At 45.9% G+C, this 27,686-nt stretch overlaps 1 protein-coding gene and 1 pseudogene across 3 annotated transcripts; one reads left to right on the forward strand and one right to left on the reverse strand.

Annotated features, from left to right (window-relative positions):
• Nucleotide 1: 1 nt before the first annotated feature.
• On the reverse strand, nt 2-17,476 carry LOC125166277 (diphthine methyl ester synthase-like; annotated as a pseudogene).
• Nucleotides 11,090-27,591, forward strand: KIFC1 (kinesin family member C1). 3 transcript variants are annotated; one of them, XM_047860122.1, is made up of 12 exons: nt 11,090-11,512; nt 18,227-18,364; nt 18,487-18,586; nt 19,097-19,150; nt 19,261-19,311; nt 19,515-19,909; nt 21,718-22,497; nt 23,146-23,436; nt 23,537-23,610; nt 23,879-23,954; nt 26,834-26,897; nt 27,369-27,591. In XM_047860122.1, exons 2-11 carry the CDS (start codon nt 18,338-18,340, stop codon nt 26,876-26,878), a joined length of 1,893 nt encoding a protein of 630 aa, XP_047716078.1. In that variant the 5' UTR covers nt 11,090-11,512; nt 18,227-18,337; the 3' UTR covers nt 26,879-26,897; nt 27,369-27,591. The 3 variants fall into 3 exon arrangements, with proteins under 3 accessions (XP_047716078.1, XP_047716076.1, XP_047716077.1); XM_047860120.1 differs by lacking the exon at nt 11,090-11,512 and adding an exon at nt 11,528-11,707; XM_047860121.1 differs by lacking the exons at nt 11,090-11,512; nt 27,369-27,591 and adding an exon at nt 11,528-11,707 and having other exon boundaries at nt 26,834-26,949.
• Nucleotides 27,592-27,686: the final 95 nt, after the last annotated feature.

The raw sequence follows: 27,686 nt of genomic DNA on the forward strand, positions 1-27,686 counted from the left end.
TTGTTGAGTCAACATCTTTCTTCTTGGTCATTTGTTTTAAACTTACTAAATAAACCAAAAGAACTGTTCAGTGTGTTATACAAACACGTGTACAGGCATGTATGACTGAAATCAACCATCTAACAATAGAAAATGTCAATGTTCGGAGCCCATCAATGCTTGGGGATTCTGGGCCGTTTTCCCGTATGGAAAACAGGCTTAGCATCTCCATCTCCAACAGACGCATGTTGTCTCCTGTGATAATTAAGGAGTGAAATGGTCCTTCCAAGTTCATGGTGCATGTTTGCTGCAAGGGCTGGCTGCAATTTTCTGGTCCTTAGCTCCAACCCTGGCTAAGCTAACACAGTGTCTCCTTGGTGGCTGCTGATTCTTCTCATATTCTTTGATTCTGAACAATCTCCAGAAGTTGCTGGGCTGCTTGATTTTCATTCATACACCAAGGAGGTTTGTAAGTCTTCCTTCGATTAGATGTTCCAAAGACTACTCCTTTATTTCAATATCTAGTAAGCACGACGCATGTGTGCCATTTTGTCTGTTCTTCACTTTGTCAAAAAAGCTTTCCAGTGTCCAAGTGCCTGTCCGGGAAACGATAGAACCTGGCTCTCCCAATTTATACAACTGTAAACCTAACTACAAAACAGCAGCCTAAGCATCTATTATGAGAGCATTTTGAATAACTCGATGAGAGATTCCCAGTTTTGTTGCTCTCAGAATGAGATCACTGTGTGTTGTAGCCCCAAATGGATCATCAACCACAGGGAATCGCTGATATCAGCATCCTTCAAAATATTATCTGCTTCTTGTTCCACTTCTTCTCTATAAGCAAGAATCAATTTTCTTCCATAAAACTCTTCCAGGGCCTTTCTTCCCTAATGTCAGGACTCAGGCATAGGCTTCCAGATACACTCAGCTGCAGCGTCTTACAACTTCCAGGCCCTTGGGTGTTGATGATTCTTGGCATCTCCCAGGCCCAAGCAAATCAGGTAACACATTTCAAAATCCAGGGGGAGGGAGACCACTAACTGTTGCCTTTCCAAAGAAGCAGTTACTGATGGGAGTGCTTCTTATACTGAATTTGTATTCTGGATAAAAAATGAAGCAAAATGTTATTAAGGGTAGTAGCACCTTTTTTTTTTTTTCTTTTATGACTAATTTTTTCTGAGGAGCACTGACCAAAGAAAGGAAGATGATTCCTTAGATCTAAAGGGTGTATCTTCCCTGGATCTTTGACATTGCTTTTCAGTGTGATAATGGACCTTACTCAGGGAGTGGCTGTCTCTTGGGAGGCTTACCCCTGCAGATGGAGGGTGTGGTGGTGGTGAGTGATGCCTCCTTGGCAATGGGGACTGGAGACTGGAGACGGAGGTCTTCGTATCTCCAGGGAGGGATCGTATGCATTCACTCCCTTTTTATTGACCAACTTGCATTTTCCATCAAAGAAATGACAGTAAAATATAGAAAGCCACATTTCTTTCATCTAACCCAACCTCTGGCCTACTTAAGTGACCAGTTATTTCCCAGTCTGGATATGAAAATTTCCTTTATGAGAAACTCTCTAGGACGTTCATTGAATATGGTTAGTAGTAGTGGAATTCTGTGATCCGGACACATGGTTAAAAAGAACATTCCTGGGGCGCCTGGGTGGCGCAGTCGGTTGAGCGTCCGACTTCAGCCAGGTCACGATCTCGCGGTCCGGGAGTTCGAGCCCCGCGTCGGGCTCTGGGCTGATGGCTCAGAGCCTGGAGCCTGTTTCTGATTCTGTGTCTCCCTCTCTCTCTGCCCCTCCCCCGTTCATGCTCTGTCTCTCTCTGTCCCAAAAATAAATAAACGTTGGAAAAAAAAATTAAAAAAAAAAAAAAAAGAACATTCCCGTAGCAGCGTGAGGTGAAACTTGGATGATGCCTGGCCTCTGAAGATTCCCTCATGCCCAATGTCCCGTGGGCATTCTCATCCCCAATCTCATTTCCCCTCCTCTTCCAGATCTGTGCTGTTAGCTGTGTTTGGATAGTCTGGGAGAGTAGGGAGAAAGATGAGATGGCCAGAGAGAATCCAGCCATCTGTTTGTAGTTAATGTCAGGAGCTCTCTTATCTTTTTGAGAACTGGAAAGTCACTGGAGAAATAATTACCACGTGGACTAAAAATCTCTATTAGTTTTTGGGTAGAAAAATGCAAACAGGAATTTTCCAATGTTCCCCATCCAATCTTTGTGTCCACAGAAACATCTCAACATTTCAGTGGATCCTTGGGGGGCCTGGGGGGCAGATTTAATTCTCAGTCTCAGGGAAATCTTTTTAAAAGAATTTTTCATACCTAGGTATTATAGCCATGTTACATGACATTTGAAAATGTAGTGAAAAGTTTTGCATTTTGATTATTTTTCCCCACTCTTTTTCTTATGCATCCTCTTTTTTCCCAAACGCAATTTTGAATGTAGTGTATATACAAGTCCCCCCAGGGGGGCAGACTTCTTCACTCACCTTAAATCATAAATGCTCTCCTTTGTGGAGGATCCAGATGCAGTGATGTGTTTCTGAAAGCAAATGTGCTATAATACCTTTTTTTTTTTTACTTGAATAACTAACAAGGAGGGATATTCTAGATTTGGAATCTAACTTGGCAAGATAATATGCAGATTTGATTAATTGTAACAAAATCAGCAAGGTCTCAAACAGGAGGCTATCAATATAAGGTGAATGTACAAATGTAATTTCACATAACAAATATAGTTTCAACATGAAGTAAACAAACACAATTTGCTATAACAAATAGTCTCGACAAATGCAATTTCCTTTCATAAAAAGCCTATCATCAAAGCCTTCAATTGTAGGTTATAATTTCTGGAGTTAGAAATAGCCTATCCCAGAGGCTGCCTGATTTTATCCCACTTTTTAAAATGAAACGGAAAAGTAAATAAATAAATAATAAAATGAGGGGTGCTGGGTGGCTTAGTTGGTTGAGTGTCAGACTCTTGATTTCGGCTCAGGTCATGATCTCACGGTTCGTGAATCAAGCCCCACATCGGGCTCTGGCTGACAGTGCAGAGCCTGCTTGGGATTCTCTCTCTCTCTCTCTCTCTCTCTCTCTCTCTCTGCCCCTCCCCTCTCTCAAAAATACATAAACTTTAGAAAATAAATTAAAAACATAAAATAAAATGGTAGTTACGCTTTAACTAGAAACAGAGCATGCCAAAAATAATTTTGGAAAAGCTTCTTCCCCTTGGCCAAATGTTGGCCCATTGTACTTGATACATACTGTCTGTACCTATATCTGTACCTGTACCCATAGTTGTACCTGTACCTGTACCTGTAACCTGTACCTAAGCTGCACTGAAAGACTTCATGTCAATGAAATTCTTTTCTTGCAACACTTCCCGTAAGATATCACTGTCACTTGTAACAGTGACAAGTGATTTGAACCAAGGTTGAATTATGGTCTTTTAAAATGTATCATTTATTTTTTTATTTTTATTTTTTTAATTTTATTTTTTATTTTTTAAAATTTACGTCCAAATTAGTTAGCATATAGTGCAACAATGATTTCAGGAGTAGATTCCTTAGTGCCCCCGACCCATTTAGCCCATCCCCCCTCCCACAACCCCTCCCGTAACCCTCAGTTTGTTCTCCATATTTATGAGTCTCTTCTGTTTTGTCCCCCTCCCTGTTTTTATATGATTTTGTTTCCCTTCCCTTATGTTCATCTGTTTTGTCTCTTAAAGTCCTCATATGAGTGAAGTCATATGATTTTTGTCTTTCTCTAATTTCACTTAGCATAATACCCTCCAGTTCCATCCACGCAGTTGCAAATGGCAAGATTTCATTCTTTTTGATTGCTGAGTCATACTCCATTGTGTGTGTGTGTGTGTGTGTGTGTGTGTGTGTGTGTATACCACATTTTATTTATCCATTCATCCATCAATGGATATTTGGGCTCTTTCCATACTTTGCCTATTGTTGAAAGCGCTGCTATAAACATGGGGGTGCATGTGTCCCTTCAAAACAGCCCACCTGTATCCTGTGGATAAATGCCTAATAGTAAAATTGCAGGGTCGTGGGGTAGTTCTATTTTTAGTTTTTTTGAGGAACCTCCATACTGTTTTCCGGAGCGGCTGCACCAGCTTGCATTCCCACAAATGTATCATTATGGCACACTTGTTACTGTAGAGTCTCCAGAATCACTACTCGCAGTGGCTGCATGATGTTCCACATGTTCTCAAATGCTTTTCTTCCTTAGAGTTCATCTCATTTTACAGTTGTACACTGAATGGTATGGCTGTGTTTAAGGTGAGTCTCTTCAATTGACTCTAAGTTCCCTGAGGGCAGGGCTAGGTGAGTTAGGGCTCAGGATTGAATCACCAGCAGCAGCACACATAGAAGGCACACTGTCCCTGATAAGTATACTATATGTATGTGTGTGTGTGTGTGTGTGTGTGTGTGTGTGTGTATACATACATACACACATATATATGTATATATGTGTTATTATCAATACTTGTAAATTAAATTTGCATCATAATTTTGTCATCTTCTGTTTAATAATTATCCATTAGTGGAAACTTTGGTTGTTTACAACACTTTACTTTTGTAAATTTTTGTGCGCATTTTTTATTATTTCCTTAAACCAAATTCTTAAATTGGAATATTACTTTAAGAGGTGTCAGTACTGGGGCACCTGGTGGCTCGGTCGGTTAAGCGTCCAACTTCGGCTCAGGTCATGATCTCACGGTTTGTGGGTTCGAGCCCCGCGTCGGACTCTGTGCTTACAGCTCGGAGCCTGGAGCCTGCTTCAGATTCTGTGTCTCCCCCACCCCTCAAAAATAAATAAACATTAAGAAAAACAAAAAGAGGTGTTGGCACTTTCAAGTTTCCTAAACTTCTAGAAAAGAAGTACCAATAATGTATGGGAGTACCAATCTGACAGGGAGGCATATTTCGTTTTTCTCATTTTCTTTTCATCTTATTGTGTAATGCATTCGTGCGGTACAAAATGTGAAAGTACTCCCCGTGCCCTGGCACACTTTGAATTGCCCGGTCTTCATGCCATCTTGGGCTTCACTTCCTACACAGCCTCGACAATATTAGTGGTTTTTCTCCCACTCCAAATACTTCTTTCCCTGGGGGACAAAAGGCTGATAGTGCACCTCAGACCTAATGGTAGTTATGTTCTTCTCCCGTGGGCTACTCAAATCTTGGTGCCTGAAGAAACACCCATGATTGTCACTTGTGGATTTGGGGCAAGTGGCCTGGAATAGGGCTCCTCTTCTGCTGTGTTCCCAGAAGGTGAGCTTGTGGGGGCCCCTGGAGAGCTTCTCTGCACCCTTTCCCCTAGAGACTGTAGACAAGGATCTGGGAGGCACCGCAGTGGCGGGACACTCGGGGAAAAACTGGAGGCCTCCTTCTCCAGAATAAACCACAGGCCTACTCCTTGCCATGACTTACTCTGTGGAGATGGGTGGGTCTCCACCTCACAGGACCAGTATCTATCTATGCCTTGGTTGTGTTACCAAATAAAACCCTGGGATAAAGGGAGAATAACTTTAGGGGAAATCAATCACCTCTGGCTGGGTCCTCTCAGACCCACAAAGCTCGACCCATCCTTTGCGACCTCTTTACTCCCCAACTTGTATCTTTACTCCCCAACTTGTAGCTCTGATAGGTAAGAGACTGTGTGTGTCTCCTTCGTCAAAGCCTAGCAGAGTATACATGGTATGAGTGGGCACTTCAAACATGTTGAATGAATTGTACTTGAAAGCCGAATGGCCTATTAAAGCTTTTCATAATAGTTCTGAGAAATAAAATTCACCTTTTAAAATGTACAAATCAGGGGTGCCTAGGTGGCTCAGCCAATTAAGCGTCCAACTTAGGCTCAGTTCATGATCTCACAGTTCGTGAGTTCCAGCCCCGCGTCGGGCTCTGTGCTGACAGCTCGGAGCCTGGAACCTGCTTCAGATTCTGTGTCTCCCTCTCTCTCTGCCCCTCCTCCACTTGTACTATGTTTGTCTGTCTGTCTCTCTCTAAAAAAATGAATAAACATGAACAAAATTAAAACGTACAAACCAGTGGTTTTTAGTATAGTCACAGAACTGCTGGATTGTCACCCTACTCTGAGACCAAGGGGGCTGAGGATCAAAACTGACAACAAATTTTGTGGGAGAGGGTAACAGAGGCAGAATACCTGCAAGGGTGAGGGGCTAAGTAACACACCTTCCAGGAAGGCGAACACAAGAATTTGCTGGGGTAGGATGGGGGGTGTGTGAAGGGTTGACATCTTTCAGACATAATCAAGGTTAACTTTACAGCCCACCTTGCCATCTGTGGAGAGATCTGCAAAGGGCGAGACAAGCCAGAAAGGGAAGCAGGGGGAGAAAGGGATGAGGGATTCAGGAATGTGATTTGCAAGGTAAGAAAAACTCCTCAGCTTGCAGGAGGAAATCTCTGGGGAGGAGTAAAGGCCCACCAAGGGCTGTCCCACTCAGTCTGCTCCTGAGATGGGCAGATGGGTGAGACTGTACCAGGACTGGGCATAGAAGACTCTTATCATCCCCCTTGGCCCCACACTGAGGTCATGGAGAGAGAACGGACATCTTTACAATATCAGGTCGTTCTTCTAAGTGCACAGTATCTCTCTCCATTAATTTCGATTTTCTTTAATATCTTTCAGTAAAGCCTTATCATTTTATCTGCAAAGGGCCTGTACACCTATTGTTAAATTTATTCTCAAGTACTTTATATTTTTGTTGCTATTGCAAATCGTATATTTTTATTAAAATTTTTACTGCAACCTATACACTGAATCTATAAACTGTAGAAAGTTTATGAAAAAAATTGAAGACACAAAAAAAAAGGAAAAAGATTCCATGATCCTGGATAGAACAAATATTGTTAAAATGTCAATTACTCCCCAAAGCAATCTACATATTCTATGCAGTCCCTATTAAAATAACACCAGCATTCTTCACAGAGCTAGAACAAACAATACTAAAATTTGTATGGAATCAGGAAAGACCCTGAATAGCCAAAGCAATCTTGAAAAAGAAGACCAAAGCAGGAGGCATCACAATCCCGGACTTCAAGCTGTATTACAAACCTGTAATCATCAAGGCAGTATGGTACTGGCACAAGAACAGACACTCAGATCAATGGAACAGAATAGAGAACCCAGAAAATGGACCCACAAATATATGGCCAACTAATCTTTGACAAAGCAGGAAAGAATATCCAATGGAATAAAGACAGTCTCTTCAGCAAGTGGTGCTGGGAAAACTAGACAGCGACATGCAGAAAAATGAACCTGGACCACTTTCTTTTTTTAATTTTTTTAAATGTTTATTTATTTTTGAGAGAAAGAGACAGAACGTGAGGGGGAGAGGGACAGAGAGAGAGGGAGACACAGAATTGGAAGCAGGCTCCAGGCTCTGAGCTGTCAGAACAGAACCCGATGTGGGGCTTGAACTCATAGACAGCAAGATCATGACCTGAGCTGAAGTCGGACACTCAACTGACTGAGCCACCCAGGCGCCCCAATGTTTATTTATTTTTGACAGAGAGAGACAAACAGAGCATGAGTCGAGGAGGGGCAGAGAGAGAGGGAGACACAGAATCTGAAGTAGGTTCCAGGCTCTGAGCTGTCCGCACAGAGCTTGACGGGGGCTTGAACTCACAGACAGAGAGATCATGACCTGAGCTGAAGTCAGACACTCAACAGACTGAGCCACCCAGGTGCCCCGAACCTGGACCACTTTCTTACACCATACACAAAAATAAACTCAAAATGGATGAAATACCTAAATGTAAGATAGGAAGGCATCAAAATCCTTGAGGAGAAAGCAGGCAAAAACCTCTTTGACTTGGGCCACAGCAACTTCTTACTCAACATGTCTCCAGAGGCAAGGTAAACAATAGCAAAAATGAACTATTGGGACCTCATCAACATAAAAAGCTTCTGCACAGCGAAGGAAACAATCAGCAAAACTAAAAGGCAACTGACAGAATGGGAGAAGATATTTGCAAAGAAATATCAGATAAAGGGTTAGTATCCCAAATCTATAAAGAACTTATCAACACCCAAAAGACAAATAATTCTGTGAAGAAATGGGCAAAAGACATGAATAGACACTTCTCCAAAGAAGACATCCAGATGGCCAACCGACACATGAAAAAATGCTCAACATCACGCATCATCAAGGAAATACAAATCAAAACCACAATGAGATACCACCTCACACCTGTCAGAATGGCGAACATTAACAACCCAGGCAACGACAGATGTTGGCAAGGATGCAGAGAAAGAGGATCTCTTTTGAACTGCTGGTGGGAATGCAAACTGGTGCAGCTACTCTGGAAAACAGTATGGAGGTTCCTCAAAAAACTAAAAATAGAACTACCCTATGACCCAGCAATTGCACTACTAGGCATTTATCCAAGGGATATAGGTATGCTGTTTCGAAGGGGCACACGCTTCCCTATGTTTATAGCAGCACTATCAACAATAGCCCATGTATGGAGAGAGCCCAAATGTCCATCAAGGGATGAATGGATAAAGAAGATGTGGTATATCTATACAATGGAGTATTATTTGGCAATCAAAAAGAATGAAATCTTGCCATTTGCAGCTACATGGATGGAACTAGAGAGTATTATGCTAAGTGAAAGTAAAGTAGTCATTCAGAGAAAGACAAATACATGATTTCACTCATATAAGGATTTTTTTTTATTAAAAAAATTTTTTTAACGTTTATTTTTGAGACAGAGAGAGACAGAGCATGAATGGGGGAGGGACAGAGAGCAAGGGAGACACAGAATCGGAAGCAGGCTCCAGGCTCTGAGCCATCAGCCCAGAGCCTGACGCAGGGCTCGAACTCACGGACCGCGAGATCGTGACCTGAGCTAAGTCGGACACTTAACCGACTGCCACCCAGGCACCCCACTCATATGAGGATTTTAAGACACAGATGAACACATGGGAAGGGAAGCAAAAATAATGTAAAAACAGGGAGGGGGACAAAATATAAGAGACTCTTAAATATGGAGAACAAACAGAGGGTTTCTGGAGGGGTTGTGGGAGGGGGGATGGGCTAAATGGGTAAGGGACATTAAGGAATCTACTCCTGAAATCATTGTTGCACTATATGCTAACTAACTTGCATGTAAATTAAAAAACAACAACAACAACAATTACCCATAAAAACTTTTGAGACAAAAAAATAAAATTTTTATTGCAACCAAACATAAAGTGAATAGGGGCGCCTGGGTGGCTTGGTTGGTTAAGTGTCTGACGTTGGCTCAGGTCTCACGGTCCGTGAGTTCGAGCCCCATGGCGGGCTCTGTGCTGACAGCTCAGAGCCTGGAGCCTGCTTTGGATTCTGTGTCTCCCTCTCTCTCTGCCCCTCCCCTGTTCATGCTCTGTCTCTCTCTGTCTCAAAAATAAATAAACGTTAAAAAAAGTTTTTTTTTAAAAAACAAACATAAAGTGAATAAATAAAGTGTACAGCTTGACTTACATATGTATATGTTCATGTAACCAAATGGCATATTTTTATTGAAAAATATTTTTCTGTGCAATATCTAAGTAATTTCTGAAAGTCACTAGAGAAATGGGCATTGTGAGTAAAATGTTGTTTTGAATGTAATTTTTTTTAAGTTTATTCATTTATTTTGAAGGGGGTGCAGAGAGAGAGGGAGAGAGAGAATCCTAGGTGGAGATTTGATGTGGGGGCTCAATCTCAGGAACAGTGAGATCATGACTTGAGCTGAAAAAGGAGGTTGATGCTTTACTAACCGAGCCACTCTGGTGTTTCTCACCTTAGCAGAAATGCTTTCAACATTGCATCATTACTGTGATGTGTGCTGTTGGGTTTTTGAAGATATACTTCATCAGGTTATGGGGTGTTCTTTTGTATCAATAGATGCTGAATGTTTTGAGTAGTTTTTATGCATCAATTGACACGAATAAACTGCTTCCCCTTTAATGTATGTGTCCATATTTCTCCTAGTCTAACATTAATTTTTGAGAAATGCCTTTTGCTGTATGTTTCTTCTCAATTCTCCCTCTTTACCCATCCATTACATGTTGGTGTCCTTGGGGACCCTGGGTGGCTCAGTCAGTTGAGTGGCTGACTTTGGCTCAGGTCATGATCCTCTGTCCCCTTCTCTCTCTGGCCCTCCCCCACTTGTGCACTCTCTCTCAAAAATAAACATTAAAAAAATAAAAAGTCTTGGTCTCCTTGTTTCCTCCATCACTCCTCCTCTCTCTTTTCAAGCTCCTGCTTTTTGTAGGTTTCCTAGGCTGTTAAAGATTGGGGGATGACAACAGGGTTTTCAGACATTTTGTCTCCTCACAGTCTGCTCTCTCCACAAGCAGGTTGAATTCAAGTTAAAACAGTGCCTTAGAAGATAGGTGGCTTATGTTCCAGTTCTCTTGATTCCCCAAAATGCACCAAGACAGATTTCCCTATGCCTTTCAGTCTCATCAATAAATTTCCTGTCCTGCCTATCTCCAGGTTCGTTGGGAACTCAGATGAATACACGCTGTAGAATCACTCTGCAAATTACTCACAGGTAAGATTTGGTTGTTCTCGACACAAAGGTTGTTAGAGGTAAGTGTGAGGTAACGGATAGCTTGGACTTTGAAGCTAAAGGAATCTAGATCCACTCCTAATCAGCAGTATGACCTTGAACTTGTTACTTAACCTTCCTAAACCTCGTCTCCTTCGTCCAGCTTGCAGATAAGAGATGCAAAAACGGTTGACACATAGTAAGATTAGCGATTATTAAGAGACAATGCACGTGCAGACAGCCTGAAAAGCATAAAATACTCCATAATGTAAGCAGTATGCCCTCTGTGGGTTCGAGGCTCCTAAGCCAGCTCCAGTATTAGCGCCCAGGTACCGAGGAGGTAGGGTGAAGAGGGGGACTGCAGAGAAAACTACTCTGAACCTCGAATCCCCACCGTCGGGCTCCCATGGAGCGCCAAGTTGCACCCACGGTCCCTAAGTTTGGTGAAAAATGACAAAAATGACTGGGGAAGGGGCAGACGCGGCCACCCTCACATTCGCGGGAGGGATCCAGCTCCCACTCGAAAACGCCGCGCAACCAACCGCAATCACAACTATCCAGTAGGGGTTAACTAGTGCGCTCCCTGCTGCAGTCGCTAGGGGGAGCTCGTCTCGTCCCTCGCCCTAAACGGGTCCTCGTTTGCGCACGCGTGATGCCTTTCCTCCAGCGGTTTGCCCCCACACCAGCTACGTTCGAGCGGCGCGTTCCAGGCCTTTTCCGACTTAAAGCCCTGCGGCTAGGGGCCGACCGGAAGCCCAGAGGAACTACTGCTAGAGGAGGAGTAGGTAACAGAGGTGGAAGTGAAGCCGGAAGCGTGACTAACCAGGCGGCCTCCCCAGGCTGGCGAAGCAGGAAGGACAAGGTGCCGGCTTGGCGGGGTGTGGCCTCGGGAGGCGGAGGGCGCTGCGATTGGCCCTCGGCTGTGGCGACGGCGACGATTGGCCCCTGAGTGCGGAGGGAGGTGAGAAGGGTAGCGGCGGTTGGAATTCAAAAGTGGCGGGTGTGGCGCTAGGCTGGTAATCGCTGGAGTTCGGAGCGCGCGTCCCTTGTGTCGCGAGCTGGCGAGAGAACGTGGGTCCCAGGAGTTCCGGCGCCCTGTCCTCTTCTATTGTGGTCCCCTGGCGCGTGCGGCACGGTGCTGGACATGGAACCGCAGGTGAGTAAGAGCCGCTTTGGATCTCCTGCCCCCGATGCTGACGAGCCCCTGGCTCCCGGCCGGCCTTGGTCCTGCCGGCTTGGAAGGCGAAGGTCCGCGCGTCCCCACGCATTGGAAAGGGGTGAGGGAGGGAGAAGGCAGGGAGCAGCCCCAGAAAGTCTGAGTGCACGTCTGCCTGCCCTCCTCCAATTTCAGGGAGTCTCAAAACACCTTTCCTCGTTTTCGTGTCTCCAGGATTTACCGTTTCGAATTCTCAGGATTGTCTGACTGGTACCCACTTCTCCATTCGTACCGACGATTGCTGTCCGTGATTGAGAAGGCAGAGTCCTGAGATTCCGTTTACCTCTGGGGAAATGGTGCCTGAGGCCAAATCCCTGCTGGTGTTCTTTCCTGTCCTCTCCTGGTTGCTGCCGCTTCGGAGTGTAGAAAGGGGATAGAGGGAATGGGGTAATCTGAACTGAAGGACTCATTCTCTTTCCTTCCCCAGAGTTTACAGCGATCTCTGCCCCGTGAGGCTGGTTGACTTAGTTTCTTATCAGTGCCGCTGCACCCCACAACCATCTGCAGCCTCCCCTGTCCAGTGGAGAAAGATGTGTGACAGCCAGAGTGTACTGACTTTTGGTGCCAGAAAAAGGCTCCTCCCTGGATGCTCTGTTTGTTCGTATTTCACATTCAGAGTTTTCCAGAGTCAAGTTTCAACCTGAAGAGAGACTCTTTGTGTCCTGACAACTAAAGAGCAGAGCATCTGGGCTGATGGCTCAGAGCCTGGAGCCTGTTTCCAATTCTGTGTCTCCCTCTCTCTCTGCCCCTCCCCCGTTCATACTCTGTCTCTCTCTGTCCCAAAAATAAATAAACGTTGAAAAAAAAAAATTAAAAAAAAAAAAAAAAAGAACCGTCGGGGGGGAAAAAAAAAAAAAGAGCAGAGCAGTATGATGTGACAGCGAAAAATAGTAGAAGCCTTCTCATATGTATGCGTAGAATATTTACTGAGCACCTATTATGTACCATGCCCAGTTGTAGATACTTGGGATGCAGCAATAAACAAGACAAATCCCTGTCATCTCTATAGATGCTGTTCTATGGAAAGCTGTTATTTTATGGGGAGACAGGAAATATGTCATAAGTTATATAACTCTCTTAGAAAGTGATAAGTGCTGGGGGCACCTGGATGGCTCAGTCAGTTAAGCATCCAGAGTCTTGATTTTGGCTCAGGTCATGATCTCATGGTTTGTGGGATCAAGCCCCATGTGGGGCTTGGGATTTTCTCTCTCTCTCTTTCTGCCCCTCTCCCCGACTTTTGCATGCGCACGCTCTCTCTCTCAAAGATAAACAAACTTCTAAAAAAGTGTTAAATTCAATGGAGAAAAGGAAAAATCTGAGCAGATTAAGAGGGAGGAGGGGAGGCCAACTGTCAGGATGGAGTATTAAATAGAATGGTCTTGGTAAGCTCCATTATGAAGAAGGTGAGCCTTGAATAAAGCTTTGAAGGAGGTAAGGGACAAAGGCTAGTGGATATTGAAGGAAGAGCAATCCAGGCCGAGGAAATCTACTAGAGCCAAGTCCTAAAGAATTGTAAAACAAAGCTAAAATGGAGTGAGCGAGGAGGCAAGTTGTTGGAAGGGAAGTCAGAGAATGGAGAGTGGGATTGTTGACCCCACTGCTTCTTGTAGGAACCATTGTGAGGGCTTTGACTTTTACTCTGAGAGAGATGGGAAATCACTGGATGATTTTAAGCAGAGATAAGATCTGTGTTACATTTTAAGAGGGTCACTGGCTGCCACATTGAGCGTAGAGGTAGGGGGTAAGGATAGAAACAAGGAGAACTGTGAGGAATACAGCAGCTTTTCTCAACTTCTGTACTACTGACATTTTTACTGTGGGGGCTGTCCTGTACATCGTCTGATGTTCTCAGTGTTCCTGGCCTCTACCCACTAGATGTTGGTAGCAGCTCCCACCTAATCAATGACAAATTGTCTCCAGACGTTGCCAAATGTCCTGTCGGGAGTAAAATCACCCCCAGTTGATAACCAGTGGCAAGTGATAACCTGAGAGATAATGGTGACATGGATCAGGGTAGTAGCAGTGGAAAGAGTAACACGTGGTCAGATTCTGTCATCCTTTGCTGGCATTAGATATGGAATGTAATAAAATGGGAGGCCTTGGGGGTTTTTGGCTTGAACAACTGGAAGATGTAATTATATTAACTAAGATGGACAAAGCTGTAAGAGGAGTGAGTTTGAAGGGGGCTTGGATGTTAGGAGGTGAGTTTGGATGTAAGTTTGGCATATTTATTAGACTTCAAGTGGACACATTGAGAAGACAGTTGCAAGGTCTGGGCTGGAGATACAAATCTAGGAGTGGTCAGTATATGGATGGTATTTAAAGCCATGAGAGTGGACTGGAATGTGGATAGAGAATAGAAAGAGCACCATTAAAGTTTGTAGAGATGAGGAGAACCTTCCATGAGAGATGGGGAACCCAAGAGAGGATGGTCTCCTGGAAGCTAAATGAAGGAAGTGTATTAAGGAAGAGGGAGTGAGTAGTTGCATCAAATGCTGCTGATGGGTCAAGGAAAGGGAAGATGCAGAGTTGACTTAGCAACATGAGGAGAGTGACCTCGTGACCTTGAGGAGAGTGGTTCTGGTGAAATGGGGAGAGTGAAGGCCTGATTGGGATGGGTTTAGGAGAGAATCTGGACATAGTGAATGCTACGTAGATAGCACTTTTGAGTTTTGCTGCAAAGGGCAACAAAGATAAAACTAGCAGGGAAAGTAGAGTCAAGAAACTCTTTACAACAATAGCATGTGTTGTAGCAGGTAGGAATGATCCAGTGGAGTGAAAAGTCGATGGTGTAGAGGAGAAAAGGAAGGATTGGTAGGGGTCTCTCTTAGTAGATGAGGAGAGTAGGATCTGATGTGCACGTTGAGGGGAAACATTTCTCTTATGCTTCTCATTGTGGAAAGTTGGGAGTCATTGTGCCTGGCTTTATATTATAGACGGAAGAAAAATAAACACTAAACTCTTTGGAGTTTTCCTTAATAAATAAGCCTTTGAATACATTTTTCAGAGCCCACACAAATTCCGGGGAGTTAGGTCTTTAGTAGATCCATTGTGGCAGTGTAGAGAGAACAAAGGGCATTGGTTATAACAAAATTCAGTGTGTAGCCTTGGAATACTTAAAGAAAACTTTGGTTTTAACACTACATTTGGGGGCATCTGGGTGGCTCTGTTGGTTGGGCATCCGACTCTTGATTTTGGCTCAGGTCATGATCTCACAATGGGTGGGATTGAGCCCTGCATCAGGCTCTGTGCTGACTGTGCAGAGCCTGCTTGGAATTCTCTCTCTCTCTCTCTCTGCCCCTCCCCTGTTCTTGTGCACACTGTCTCTGAAAAAAATAAACTTAAAAAAAGATAAAATTAAAAAAATACATTTGATTAATCTAAATTGATTAAAAAATGTTCTTTGTGTACATACATTTCTGTAGGCAACAGAACAAAAAATGACACCTCCTTTTTTTGGGGTGGGGGCTTTTTATTTGTATAGAAGCCAATGGTTTGGATATATCAGTTTATTTAAGTATTCCCCTGTTGGTAGACATCAAATTTCATTCCTTTAAAAATGTATTGAGGTGCACCTGGCTGGCTCTGTGAACATCCTTGAATATATCACATTCTCCGTGATGTTTCTTACAACTTTATGTGAATCTGCAGTGATTTTTTTTAAATGTTTATTTGTTTCAAGAGAGGGACAGAGTGCAAGTGGGGAGGGCAGAGAGAGAGGGAGAGAGAGAATCCCAAGCAGGCTTCGTGCTGTCAGCGCAGAGCCCTATGTGGGGCTCAGTCTCATGAACCCCGAGATCATGACCTGAGTAGAAATGAAGAGTTGGATGTTCAACCAACTGAGCCACCCATGCACCCCTGAGTCTGCAATGATTTTTAAATGAAAGCTTAATTAAAAAACAAAAGAAAACCAGCCCTTCCTCTTGTTCTCTTGGTTGTTGGAACCATGACAGGCATCTTGGTGTCCACTCGGTTTCCCCCATCTCCCTCACTGCCAAGCCAGCTCCTAGTTAGGTCAATACTTGGTTTCCAGTAATCCAGCCCCTCCTTTTCATTCCCACTGAGAACAGAAAGACCACCATTCAAGTTTGGAGAAATGAGGAGAACCTTCCATGAGAGAGGGGGAACCCAAGAGAGGGTGGCCTCTCTCAGATGCATTTCTTTTTAGCCCTTAATCTCCTAAAACAGCCCCTCTTGACTGACTTCTATGAAAGTTAAGCTCTTGCTCCACTGCATTCTTTACATCTAATGATTAACTTCTCTCTGTTGCATCCGGAATAGTGAGAGATGTGTATTTCCTTGGGAGAATTAAGAAAGTGGATCGTTTTTTTAGAGCTTAATTATCTTGTACTCCAGTTTGGAAAGGCTGCCCTAGAAAGTAAGCTCCAGGAGGGCAGGGATTTTGTTCATTACTCTTACCCCAGCTTCTAAAACAATGTCTGGTACAAAGCAGTCTTGCAATAAATCTGAGTGCCACAAATCCTTGTTGAATGAAGGACGAAAGGAGTGATGCATACTCCCTGCCTGTCATAGCCCTCATCTTCTGCTTCCATTCATTCTTCACATTGCTTCACTTGCTTTTCTGGTACAAATCTAGTCATATTAGTTTCCTGATTAAAAATCATCAGTGTCCCTCTTGCCTTCAGTAGACACTTGTCGTCCTTATCATGGCATGCCAACTGCCATAATCCTTGCCTTCACCTCCCCACTTTCTGTGCACACTCCATGTGTCAGCTGAACACAATAACCTGACATTCCTTGTGTGCACCCCCTTCCTTGCTTTCTGCCTAGGATGCTCGTCCTTGGCCCAAGCCATCAGGCCAACTCATCCTCAAGGTTTTGACTAGAAAGACTTTTTAGAAGTGTTCTCTGACACTCTCCCCATCTGAACTATATGCCCATCCCCTCCCCTGGGCACTTTTTATGATAGCACTCAGTAAAGTTTTAATGCTCTCTTTAAATGCTTCTCTTCACCATTTTCTATGAGCATTTTGAGGGCAGGGACCACATCTGGTGGTTTGGTTACTCCCAAACCCAGAGCATTTCCTGGCACATAACAGGCACTAAGTAAATATCGAGTGAATGAAGTAAGCTGAAAGAGAAGATGCCTTAGAAGTAAAAGTGAACTCTTCTGGGGTGGCTGGGTGGCTCTGTCGGTTAGGTGTCCGACTTTGGCTCAGGTCATGATCTCACGGTTTGTGGGTTCAAGCCCCGCGTGGACCCTGTGCTGACAGCTCAGAGCCTGGAGCCTGATTCAGATTCTGTATCTCCCTCTCTCTCTGCTCCTTCCCCCACTCACGCTCAGTCTCTTGCTCTCAAAAATGAAATGAGATGAGATGAGATGAGATAATAAAATAAAATAATAGTAAATAAAAGTTAACTCTCATGAAGATCAGAAGTTGTTCTGTATACATGGTGTTCTCCTGATCGTGGGATAGGAGTAGGGTTTGCATAGGAAGGACCTGTGTTTAGCACAGAAACGTTCTGTGTCCTCAGAAACCCTTTAGTCCTGGGCAAACTAGAATGGTTGGTCACCCTAGACAGGAGTAGCCGTGGAGTGGACAATCCCCAGGCACTGAATTGAGATGCTTTGGAGAGGCACTCTCTTTCTTTCCCACTGTCCCCACCTTTTACCTGATTTTGGTGGTCTCCAAACTGGGTCATGCTACTTCTGAGTCTTCTCCATGCAAGTCAACCTCATTATTTTTTATAAATAGACTCTTTTGTATATTTTTCACATGCCCAATCAGAAGCTGTATCTGGTTCTCCACATATGCAAGGCTAAAGACTAAACTCTTCCCTAGGCCTGGCATCACAGCCCTAGCAGTTAAAAACATGGCCTCCGGAACCAGACTGTGTAGATTCTAACCCTGGCTCTGCCCTTCACTGGCTGATGACCTTAGACAAGCTATTTTCCCTCTCAGTGCCTTCCTTCTCTCATCTGCAAAATGAGGCTAATAATAGCACTTCTCAGTGGGCTGCTGTAAGGATTAAGAAGCTGATACAGATGAAGTATTTAAAACAATTTCTAAAATGTTACCTGCTCCTCCCATCTAGTCTTCAGCCTTATCTTTCTTCCACTCTCTCCCTTATGATTCTCCATTCTAGCTCAAAGAGCCCGTTGGTCTCCCAGCCGTATCATGTGTGTGTTTGAGGTTTTGCCTTCTGAAAACAATGTCCATGTCTTTCTGCTTATTTAAGTAACTACCCTTAAAGTTAGCTGAAGTTTAGCGTCGTCTGTCCAGCTTTTCCCTTAGAGATTTCTCCCACTTTTGCATTATGTCCCACTTCTCTCTTTGCCTTTTGGCTGGCACATAATCTGTAGGCCCCAGTTTGTGCCCAAGAGGTACTCAGTGCTTGTTGGTGGTTAAGAGTTTGGGTGGGGGGGCCAAGAAGGGGAGTTCCTGGGACATTTGGGCCTCCAGGAAGTTGTCTAAAGCTTCTCTCTTTTCCCAACAGAGGTCCCCCTTGTTGGAAGTGAGGGGGAACATACAGCTAAAAAGACCCCCGGTCAAGGCTCCTTCTCGGCTGCCTCTTCCGGGAACCAGGTTTAAGAGGGGGCCTGACCAGATGGAGGATGCCTTGGAGCCTGAGAAGGTAAGCTGGGTTTGGAAAGCTTTACATGTACATGTATGTGTGTGTGAGAGAGAGGGACAGAGAGTTTGTGTGTCTAACTCAATCAGGGAGAGTAAATGGACCCCATTCTTGTCTTTCTCCAGAAAAGGACACGAGGCCTGGACACAGTGACCAAAATTGCCACATCCCGCCCCAGAGCACCAGCCCTCACCACAGTGCCACAGACACAAGGCCAGACCACAGGTGGGCTCTAGGGGTGGACAGAAACCAAGGGAACGGAAGTCCAGTGCTCTTCAGATTTCTTTCAATTTTAGCATATTTTGAATAGGTAATATGTTTCACTTGTTTCAAAATTCCAAAGGCACAGAAGTCATTATTATACAGTGAAAAGTCTCCCTCCTACCTCTGTCCCCCAGCCACCAGGTCCCTTCCCCAGGAGCAACTGTATGTCCTTCCAGGGGTGTTCTATCATGGACATGTCTCCAATATTTTTTACATAAATGGTAGCATACTTGACATGTGGTTCTTCCCTGTGTTCTGTTTTTGCTTATCTTGGTCCAACTTTTTCTTGGGGTATTGTGTAATTCCTGGTCCTGGGAAGGATACCTTTAGAAGCTGGCCACACTTCAGGGAAGAGGGAAGCTGTCTTATTTCTAATCCTCAGAAAATGCAACTCCTCTGCCCCTGGCCCAGCCAGAGTTCACACCATCCTGAGTCTGGTTGTTCTTTTTCCTCTCCCCCATCTCCTGACAGCTCCAAAAGTTCCCAAGAAGACAGGACCCCGATGTTCCACAGCTGTTGCCACAGGTAGTAGTGCTTCAGAGCTGGGGCTGAGAAGAGATTTGAGGTGTGTGTAAAGGGAGGGTGTGTAAAGGACACCCGTGCTGATTCCGTACGTTAACTCCCCAATTCTCTAGCGCTGAAGAATCAGAAACCAGGCCCTGCTGCTCCTGCCCAGAAGCCTGGAGGTAGGTGACAAACATAACCACTAGGTGAGGGGCTGGGACAGGGAACAGAGGAGATGGTGAGTACCCCAAAACATCCATTTGGTCTCCTCCCTGTCTGGAGGGGAAAGAGATATAGCAGGAGGTGTGGAGGCCTTAAAGCCTAGGAGGGAAGAGAGGCAGAAAGCCAAGGCCTCCCTGACCCTGCCCTTTCTGTGCCATGTTAGCGGCTGCTCCCGTGCTGGGAGGGAGGAAACCCACCAAACGTCCGGCCTGGGACTTAAAGGGTCAGTTATGTGACCTAAATGCAGAACTGAAATGCTGTCGTGAGAGGACTCAGACATTGGACCAGGAGAACCAACAGCTACAGGACCAGCTCCGGGAGGCCCAACAACAGGCCAAGTCCCTGGGGGCAGAATGCAGGACACTGGAAGGGGAGTTGGCCAGGGCGCAGGCCCAGGCCGAGCAGGGCCAACAGGAATTGGGGAACCTAAGGGCCCTCGTCCTGGAGCTAGAAGAGCAGCTGGGCACACAGCAGGGCTTGGTGCAAGAGCTCCAGAAAGAACAGTTGGGGTTGCAGGAGGAGCGAAGGGGACTGGCCGCCCGGCTGGAGGAGCAGGAGGTAAGGACCACCTTCTCACCAAATGCTAACCCTTCTTTCTGGGTTACCCTGAAGTCTCTTTGGGCTTAGGGTCCCTGCCTGCCTTTCTTTGGCAGTACACGTCTGTCCTCTAACCTCCACCCCAGCCCACCCCTGACTGTGTCTTATGTCTGCCCTGCTTCTCCCTGTCCTTCTTGCTTTCATAGCTCCCACCTGGATCTGTGTCTCCCTTCATCCTCTGTCTCCCCCTCTGTCTTTCTCTCTTTCTTTCCTGATCAAAAGTCTCCATGGCAGGGGTGCCTGGGTGGCTCAGTCGGTTAGGCATCTGACTCTTGATCTCGGCTCAGGTCTTGATCTCTGGGTTGTGAGTTCAAGCCCTGCGCTGGGCTGTGCTGGGCATGAAGCCTACTTAAAATAATAATAATAATCGTGGGGTGCCTGGGTGGCTGAGTCAGTTAAGTGTCCGACTTTTGGTTTCAGCTCAGGTCATGATCTCACAGTTTCGGGAGTTCAAGCCCCGACAGCACTAAGCCTGCTTGGGATTCTCCCTCTCTCCCTCTCTCTCTGCCCCTCCCCCCAACTCTGCTGTCCCTGTCTCTCTCAAAAATAAATAAACTTAAAAAAATTTTTTTTAAAAAGTCAGGGTGCTTGGGTAGCCCAGTCAGTTGAGTGCCCAACTTCAGCTCAGGACATGATCTCACAGTTCGTGAGTTCGAGCCCTGCATCAGGCTTTCTGCTGTCAGCGCAGAGCCCGCTTCAGATCCTTTGTCCCTCTCTCTCTGCCTCTCTCTCTTCCTCTCTCTCAAAAATAAACATTTAAAAAAGTTTCTTTTGGGGCGCCTGGGTGGCCCCCAATAAATAATAAATAAATAAATAAATAAATAAATAAATAATAAATAAATAAATAAATAAACGTTGAAAAAAAATTAAAAAAAAAAGTTTCTTTTTATGTTTATTTTTGACACACACACACACACACACACACACACACAGTGTGAGTTGGGGAGGGGCAAAGAGAGAGGGAGACACAGAACCCAAAGCAGGCTCCAGGCTCTGAGATGTCAGCACAGAGCTTGACGCGGGGCTCAACCCCACGGACCGCAAGATCACGACCTGAGACAAAGTTGGACGCTTAACTGACTGAGCCACCCAGGTGCCCCCAAAATAAATAAACATTTAAAACCAAATCTCCGGGGCACCTGGGTGGCTCAGTCAGTTAAGCGTCCGACTTTGGCTCAGGTCATGATCTCACGGTTCGTGAGTTCAAGCCCCGCATTGGGTTCTGTGCTGACAGCTCAGAGCCTGGAGCCTGCTTCTAGTTCTGTTTCTCTCTCTCTCTGCCCCTCCCTCTCTCACACTCTGCATGTCTCTCTCTCTCAAACATAAATAAACATTAAAAAAAATTGTTTTTAATAAAAAAATAAAACCAAATCTCCATGGCATTCTCTCTTCCTCTTCTCATGTCCATTTGACTCCTTGGTGAGCACCAACTAGATTGAATTCCTTGCAGTTTCTCCGATGCCTCAATCTTCTCTTCAGGCCATTTTGCATATATACTTCCCTCGCTGCAGAATGTTCTTTTTGTTCTCCATCTTTTCCTGGGTTTACTCCTGTACTTTTGGGTGTCAGCTTAGATGTCATTGTCCTTATGCCCCTTCTGGCTCTTCCCACAGCACTCCCTATTCTAGTACCATGATTCCTATTTTCTTCCCTCTTTCTTTACCAGACTGAAGTCCTTGGGGACAGGGACCACCCTACCTCCACCCCCCACCCACTTGTCCTTCTTCCTTGTTGTGTCTCACCCTCTGTGTCCGTTCCGTTCTGGACAGAGGAGGCTACAGGCGTCAGAAGCAGCTCTGTCAGGCAGCCAAGCAGAGGTGGCGTCTCTGCGCCAGGAGGCTACAACCCAGGCGGCCTTACTAGTGGAGCAAGGAGAACGTCTCCATGGGCTAGAGATGGAGCGCCGGCGATTACACAACCAGCTACAGGAACTCAAAGGCAATATCCGTGTGTTCTGCCGGGTCCGCCCTGTCCTTCCAGGGGAGCCCACCCCACCCCCTGGCTTCCTCCTGTTTCCCTCTGGCCCTGGTGGGCCCTCTGATCCTCCAACCCGCCTCAGCCTCTCCCGATCTGATGAGCGTCGTGGGACCCTGAGTGGGGCGCCGGCCCCCCCCACCCGCCATGACTTCTCCTTTGACCGGGTCTTCCCACCAGGGAGTGGACAGGACGAAGTGTTTGAGGAGATTGCCATGCTTGTCCAGTCAGCCCTGGATGGCTACCCAGTATGCATCTTTGCCTACGGCCAGACAGGCAGTGGCAAGACCTTCACGATGGAGGGTGGGCCTGGGGGAGACCCCCAGCTGGAGGGGCTGATCCCTCGGGCCCTGCGGCATCTCTTCTCCGTGGCCCAGGAGCTGGGCAGCCAGGGCTGGACCTACAGCTTTGTGGCAAGCTATGTAGAGATCTATAATGAGACTGTCCGAGACCTGCTGGCCACCGGGACCCGGAAGGGCCAGGGTGGCGAGTGTGAGATTCGCCGGGCAGGGCCAGGAAGCGAGGAGCTTACTGTCACCAATGCCCGATATGTTCCTGTCTCCTGTGAGAAAGAGGTAAGGACTGATGGGCCCTGGGACTGGAAAACGGGGAGGAATGGATCGGGTGGCATCAGATGCAGGTGGATGCAGAAGGGAGCAGGAGAAAGTCGAAGGCTGAGGGGAGGGTACGTTGTGCGGATGGGTCGCCACATCAGCATTGGCTGGCGGGCTGGAAGGTAGATCTGTCCGTCGTACAGAACTAGGGAGTGGAGTGACGCGTGTGCCAGGGTGTTCTCTGGCCCCGGCCCACTGCATCTCAGGCCTCAGCTCCTACTACTCCTTTTGCCCAGTTCACTCTGGCCATGCTGGCCTCCTGGCTGTTCTTTAGCCTGCTAGTCACGTTCTTGTAGCAGGGCCTTTGCCTGAATGTTCCTCTCCCAGAGTGGCTTGCTCCCTCGCTGCCTTAGGAGTTTAAGGTACTGAAGCTGTTTCTGGCGGTTGTGTCTAAAATTGCAACTCTCACCCTACTTTCACATACTCCTTATTCTGTTTTCTTTTGCTCCTTAGTATCTTAGCTATTCTGTGCGTTTTATTTATTTTGTCTCTTCACTGGCTGGAAAGGAAGCTTCAAGAGGGCAGGTGCTGACTCTTGTTAATTGCTACTGATATAGCTACGCGTTGACTCCCTGCCTGCTTTTGCCCCTTGCTGTTCCCCATCCCCAGGTGGAGGCCCTGCTCCATCTGGCCCACCAGAACCGGGCTGTGGCCCGCACAGCCCAGAATGAGCGATCATCACGCAGTCACAGTGTGTTCCAGCTGCAGATCTCTGGGGAGCATGCTGGGCGAGGCCTGCAATGTGGGGCCCCCCTCAGCCTTGTGGACCTGGCAGGGAGTGAGCGGCTAGACCCCGGCTTAACCCTTGGCCCTGGGGAGCGGGAACGCCTTCGGGAAACCCAAGCCATTAACAGCAGCCTGTCTACCCTGGGGCTGGTCATCATGGCCTTGAGCAACAAGGTGGGCATGGGGATGTTGGCAGGTGGGACCTGGGATGGTTTGGGGCTGGTCATGCTGAACCCTGTCCTATCCTAATCACCTATCCCCCTCAACTCTCAAGGAGTCCCATGTGCCTTACCGGAACAGCAAGCTCACCTACCTGCTGCAGAACTCTCTGGGTGGCAGCGCTAAGATGTGAGTGAAAGGGACAGACGGATAGAAGAGGTTGGGTGGAGGGGTGCCTGGCTGGATCAGTCAGAGGAGCATCTGACTCTTGATCTTGGGGTCGTGAGTTTGAGCCCCATGTTGGGTGTAGAGATTACCTAAATAAATAAGATTTAGAAAGGAGGGGGCATTGGGTGGAGACTGTGATGCTGGGGTCAGGGGCAGGAAAATGGAAACCTGGTCCAGGCTCTACTCAGCCACTGATGCTGGGGTTCGGCCCCCTCTCTTCTCTCCACAGGCTCATGTTTGTGAACATTTCCCCTCTGGAAGAGAACGTGTCCGAGTCCCTCAACTCCCTACGCTTTGCCTCCAAGGTGCAGTTACCACCAAGCCCAGGCCCTGTCAGGACCCCTGGGTGGTTGTAGGCTTCTCCATTCTGACCCTTCAGTCCTTTAGGCCAAGGGCACATTCATCTGGAAAGGATTTGCATTTGTCAGGCATCCGGGGCACTACCTCTCTAGATTCATTTTTAACTATTGGCTTTTAGGTTTTTTAATTTTTAAAAATAGGTAGTTAAAAGGTCAAAACTATATAAAAGCTATATACAACAAATGAAGTTTTACCAGCCCCCCTGTCTACCCCTTTCTCCCTACCTGCCCTATCCTTTTTCTCATTTATCATTTTACTTATCCTTTCAGTGTTTCTTTTTGCAAATATAGGCAATATGCATGTGCTTATTCTTTTTTATATAAAAGATCTCTCTCATATACATATGTGTGTATATATATATGTATCTATGTGTGTGTGTGTATGTATATGTATATATATATATATATATATATATATATATATATATATAGTTCTGTACTTTGTTTTGCTTATCAAGACAGCCCCAAGATTAGTCCCCACTAGTACACAGAGATCATTCCATTATTTTTATGTCTGCCTAGGACTCCGTTGTGTGGCTGCACCAAAGTTTATCCACCAGTTCCCTCTACTGGACACTTGGATTGTTTCCACTTTATTTCTATTACAAACAAGGCCATGTTGACTAACCTTGTACATATGTCATCTTGTATTTATTTAGTTATACCTGACCATCTTTTTTTTTTTTTTAATGTTTATTTTTGAGAGAGAGAGAGACAGAACATGAGCAGGGGAGGGGCAGAGAGAGAGGGAAACATAGAATCTGAAGCAGGCTCCAGGCTCTGCGCTGTCAGCACAGAGCCTGATGTGGGGTTCAAACCCACAAACAGTGAGATCATGACTGGAGCCGAAGTCAAACGCTTAACTGACTGAGCCACCAGGCGCTCCTGACTATCTTTTTTTTTTTTTTAATGTTTATTTATTTATTTTGAGAGAGAAAGTATGAACAGGGGAGAGGCAAAGAAAGAGGGAGAGAAAGAATCCCAAGCAAGCAGAGCCCGACCCCAGGCTTGAACCAATGAACTGTGAGATCATGACCTGAGCTGAAATCAAGAGTCAGACACCTAACTGACTGAGCCACCTAGGCACCCCAGTTATATCTGACTATCTAGGGAGAGATTCCTGGAAATGGGATTTTCCGGACCAAAATAGACATTTTTTTTCAGACCATTCCAAATAGTGTGAATTCAGGCCCCAAAACACACTTAAACATTAGGTGGAAGGAGGGCCGTGCCATGAATTCTCTAGGAGATTTATGCTCCCTGCACTAGAGTTAAGTCAGAAGGTTTCCATACTGTTGGTCTCTGGAGGGTAGTTTTTTCTCTGGCTATTCCCTTCCTGAGGGTTCTGGCTTTATTCAGGATCTCTGGTCAGGCGTGCCCTTCTGCTGTACTCGGGCTTACCCCAGTGGACATTGGTTGCTCCCATGGGAGTAGTCAGGTCCTTTGGCACCTTGCCCTGGTCTTCTGCTTTGATCAGGATTTCCTTTGCTGTCTTGCAAGTTTGATTAAAGTTCTGTCAACATCATTAACAGCCAAAGCATAAACTCTTTACTATCCTCTAATACCCAATTTATGTTGTTAAATTTCACCTGATTGTCTCAAATGTCTTTTATATATTAGGTTTATTCTAATTGGGATCAAAGCAAGGGCCACTCATTTCTTTTTGTTGGATTGTCTCTTAAATTTATTTTAATCTGTAAGAATCTCACTACCTTTTATGATACTTATTTGTTGAAGAAATAGGGTCATTTGTTTGGTAGAATATACCAAATCTGGATTTTGGCTGGTTGCTTCCTTCTTCCATAATTTTTGTTATCTAGTAGATTTAGGGGCTTTGATTAAATTTGAATCAGTCTCACATTTCCTGACAAGAAAACTTAAATGGTGCAGTACACTTTTTGTTGAGGCAGGAGGCACCTAAATATCTAATTGTTCTACTTTTAATGAAATAAAAACGAATCATTGGATTTGGGTGTTATCAACTTGATCTATCCATTTGAAAAATACCCTGTTGACCTAGTGATTTCACCTAGTGATTTTATCAATGTTCATACCTAGATCTTCTATTTCATTAGGGAGTTTAATTTTCCCATTCTACACGTAGTAGTCACATTTCTTCTAGAAAGTACTTTCCTTTACCATGTATTATTTGGTTACTCTGAAATTCTGCACATATAGGAAATGCAGGATACATGCTAGATTCTTTATCGATTTCTAGTATTAGAAGTTGATATCTTGGCAACTTCCAAAGGTAACCAAGTGAGTTTTTATGGGGGGTGGGGGAGTATCATTTTACAGATGCTTATGTATTGATATCTATCCTTTGTAGTCATTATTCTTTCTGATGCTCAAATTGCTCCATCTTTGCCCAGTGGGAGCTCCTTTAAGTTGGCTCCTGTGCCCTTTAGACAGGACCCAAGTAGTCTTTATTCTAGATTCACTTTGTACAAATCCTGCCCTAGACTTGGGATTATTTTTCTGAGGAGCCTTGATTCCTAAATGAGTGTTGTTCATGTTTTATCTAGCTTATTAGGAGGGCTTGGGGTCTCTGGGCCACGAAATTGCTGGAAATGGACACTCCATCTCTCTCTGCTCCTGTGTGTGGCTTCCATCCTTCTCAAGCTTTTCACCTACTCTTTGACTTTGTGTGGTCAGTGGGCATAGAACTAACCATAACTGAGGCCTGTACCTGCCTTCAGAGCCCTTGGTTTCAGTATTTTCTGAGGGCAGCCCTAATATTGGGAGTGGGAGGTGATCTTGGAGAAAAACTGTACTTTTGGCTACTCTGAAAACGTTTTTATCTTGTCTAAACCCCCTGTCCGCAGGTGAACCAGTGTGTTATTGGTACGGCCCAGGCTAACAGGAAATGAAGACTGATCCAGATCCTGTGTGTGTGTTTAGGGATGGGGATGGGGCAGCTGAGGGATGCTTTATTGGGGGGTGGGGGGAAGGGGTGCCGTATGACCTGGGTCTATCAAATAAAGAACAGTTTTTTTTGTTTTGTTTTTTTTTTGTCTTTTAATAAAGGTTTTATTAGCGATTGCCCAAATCTGTAGAAATGGGAACTATCCACTCTGCCAAGTATTTGTGCTCTGCAGGGCAAGGGCTTCAGCTTTTCTCCCCATTAGGCCATCCCCTGGAGTCTAGGTGGCCTGAGGCTCCCACACCCTCCCGGGTTGTCCGCATCTAGGAGATGTGCCCACTAGCCAACCACCGTCATTAGTTTGCCGCCGGCCACCCCAGCCCCACGCGGGAAGTGTCTGGTGGATAAGGGAAGGTGGGAACCCGAGCCCAGAGGCGGGGCTGGCGCGCCCTCCCACAAACTGCTGGCTCTCCCCTCCCGCCCTTTCCCTGCCTTAGCGTTCGAACCGCCAGGGCCGGCCCGCCCGCTGCCCATTGGCTGGCTCTCGGCGGCGTCACTGCCTCGCTACTAGCTCTCCTGGTCTGAGCACCCGCCCTAGAAGCGCTGGGCGGGACGCACGCCCGCTGACTAGCTCGCGCCAACCGGTAACGGCCGCCGCCCCATAGAGGAGGGGTCCAATCCTCCCAGGTGCCGCGCGCGGGAGGGGTCACGCGTGCGCAGAAGCGCGGCGGCGTTGGGGGGGAATTTGCCACGGGGAGGGCGGGGCCGGGGGCAAAGGCGGGAGGAGGGCGGGGCACTCGAGGGAGGAGGGCGTG

The sequence above is a fragment of the Prionailurus viverrinus genome, chromosome B2 (genome assembly GCF_022837055.1).
Source record: "Prionailurus viverrinus isolate Anna chromosome B2, UM_Priviv_1.0, whole genome shotgun sequence".
Classification (NCBI taxonomy): domain Eukaryota; kingdom Metazoa; phylum Chordata; class Mammalia; order Carnivora; family Felidae; genus Prionailurus; species Prionailurus viverrinus.

Coding starts and splice junctions, on each gene's coding strand:
- KIFC1 (XM_047860120.1), top strand. Junction 19,312..19,514: donor TCCTGCCCAGAAGCCTGGAG/GTAGGTGACAAA, acceptor GTGCCATGTTAG/CGGCTGCTCCCGTGCTGGGA. Junction 23,611..23,878: donor CTGGGTGGCAGCGCTAAGAT/GTGAGTGAAAGG, acceptor TTCTCTCCACAG/GCTCATGTTTGTGAACATTT.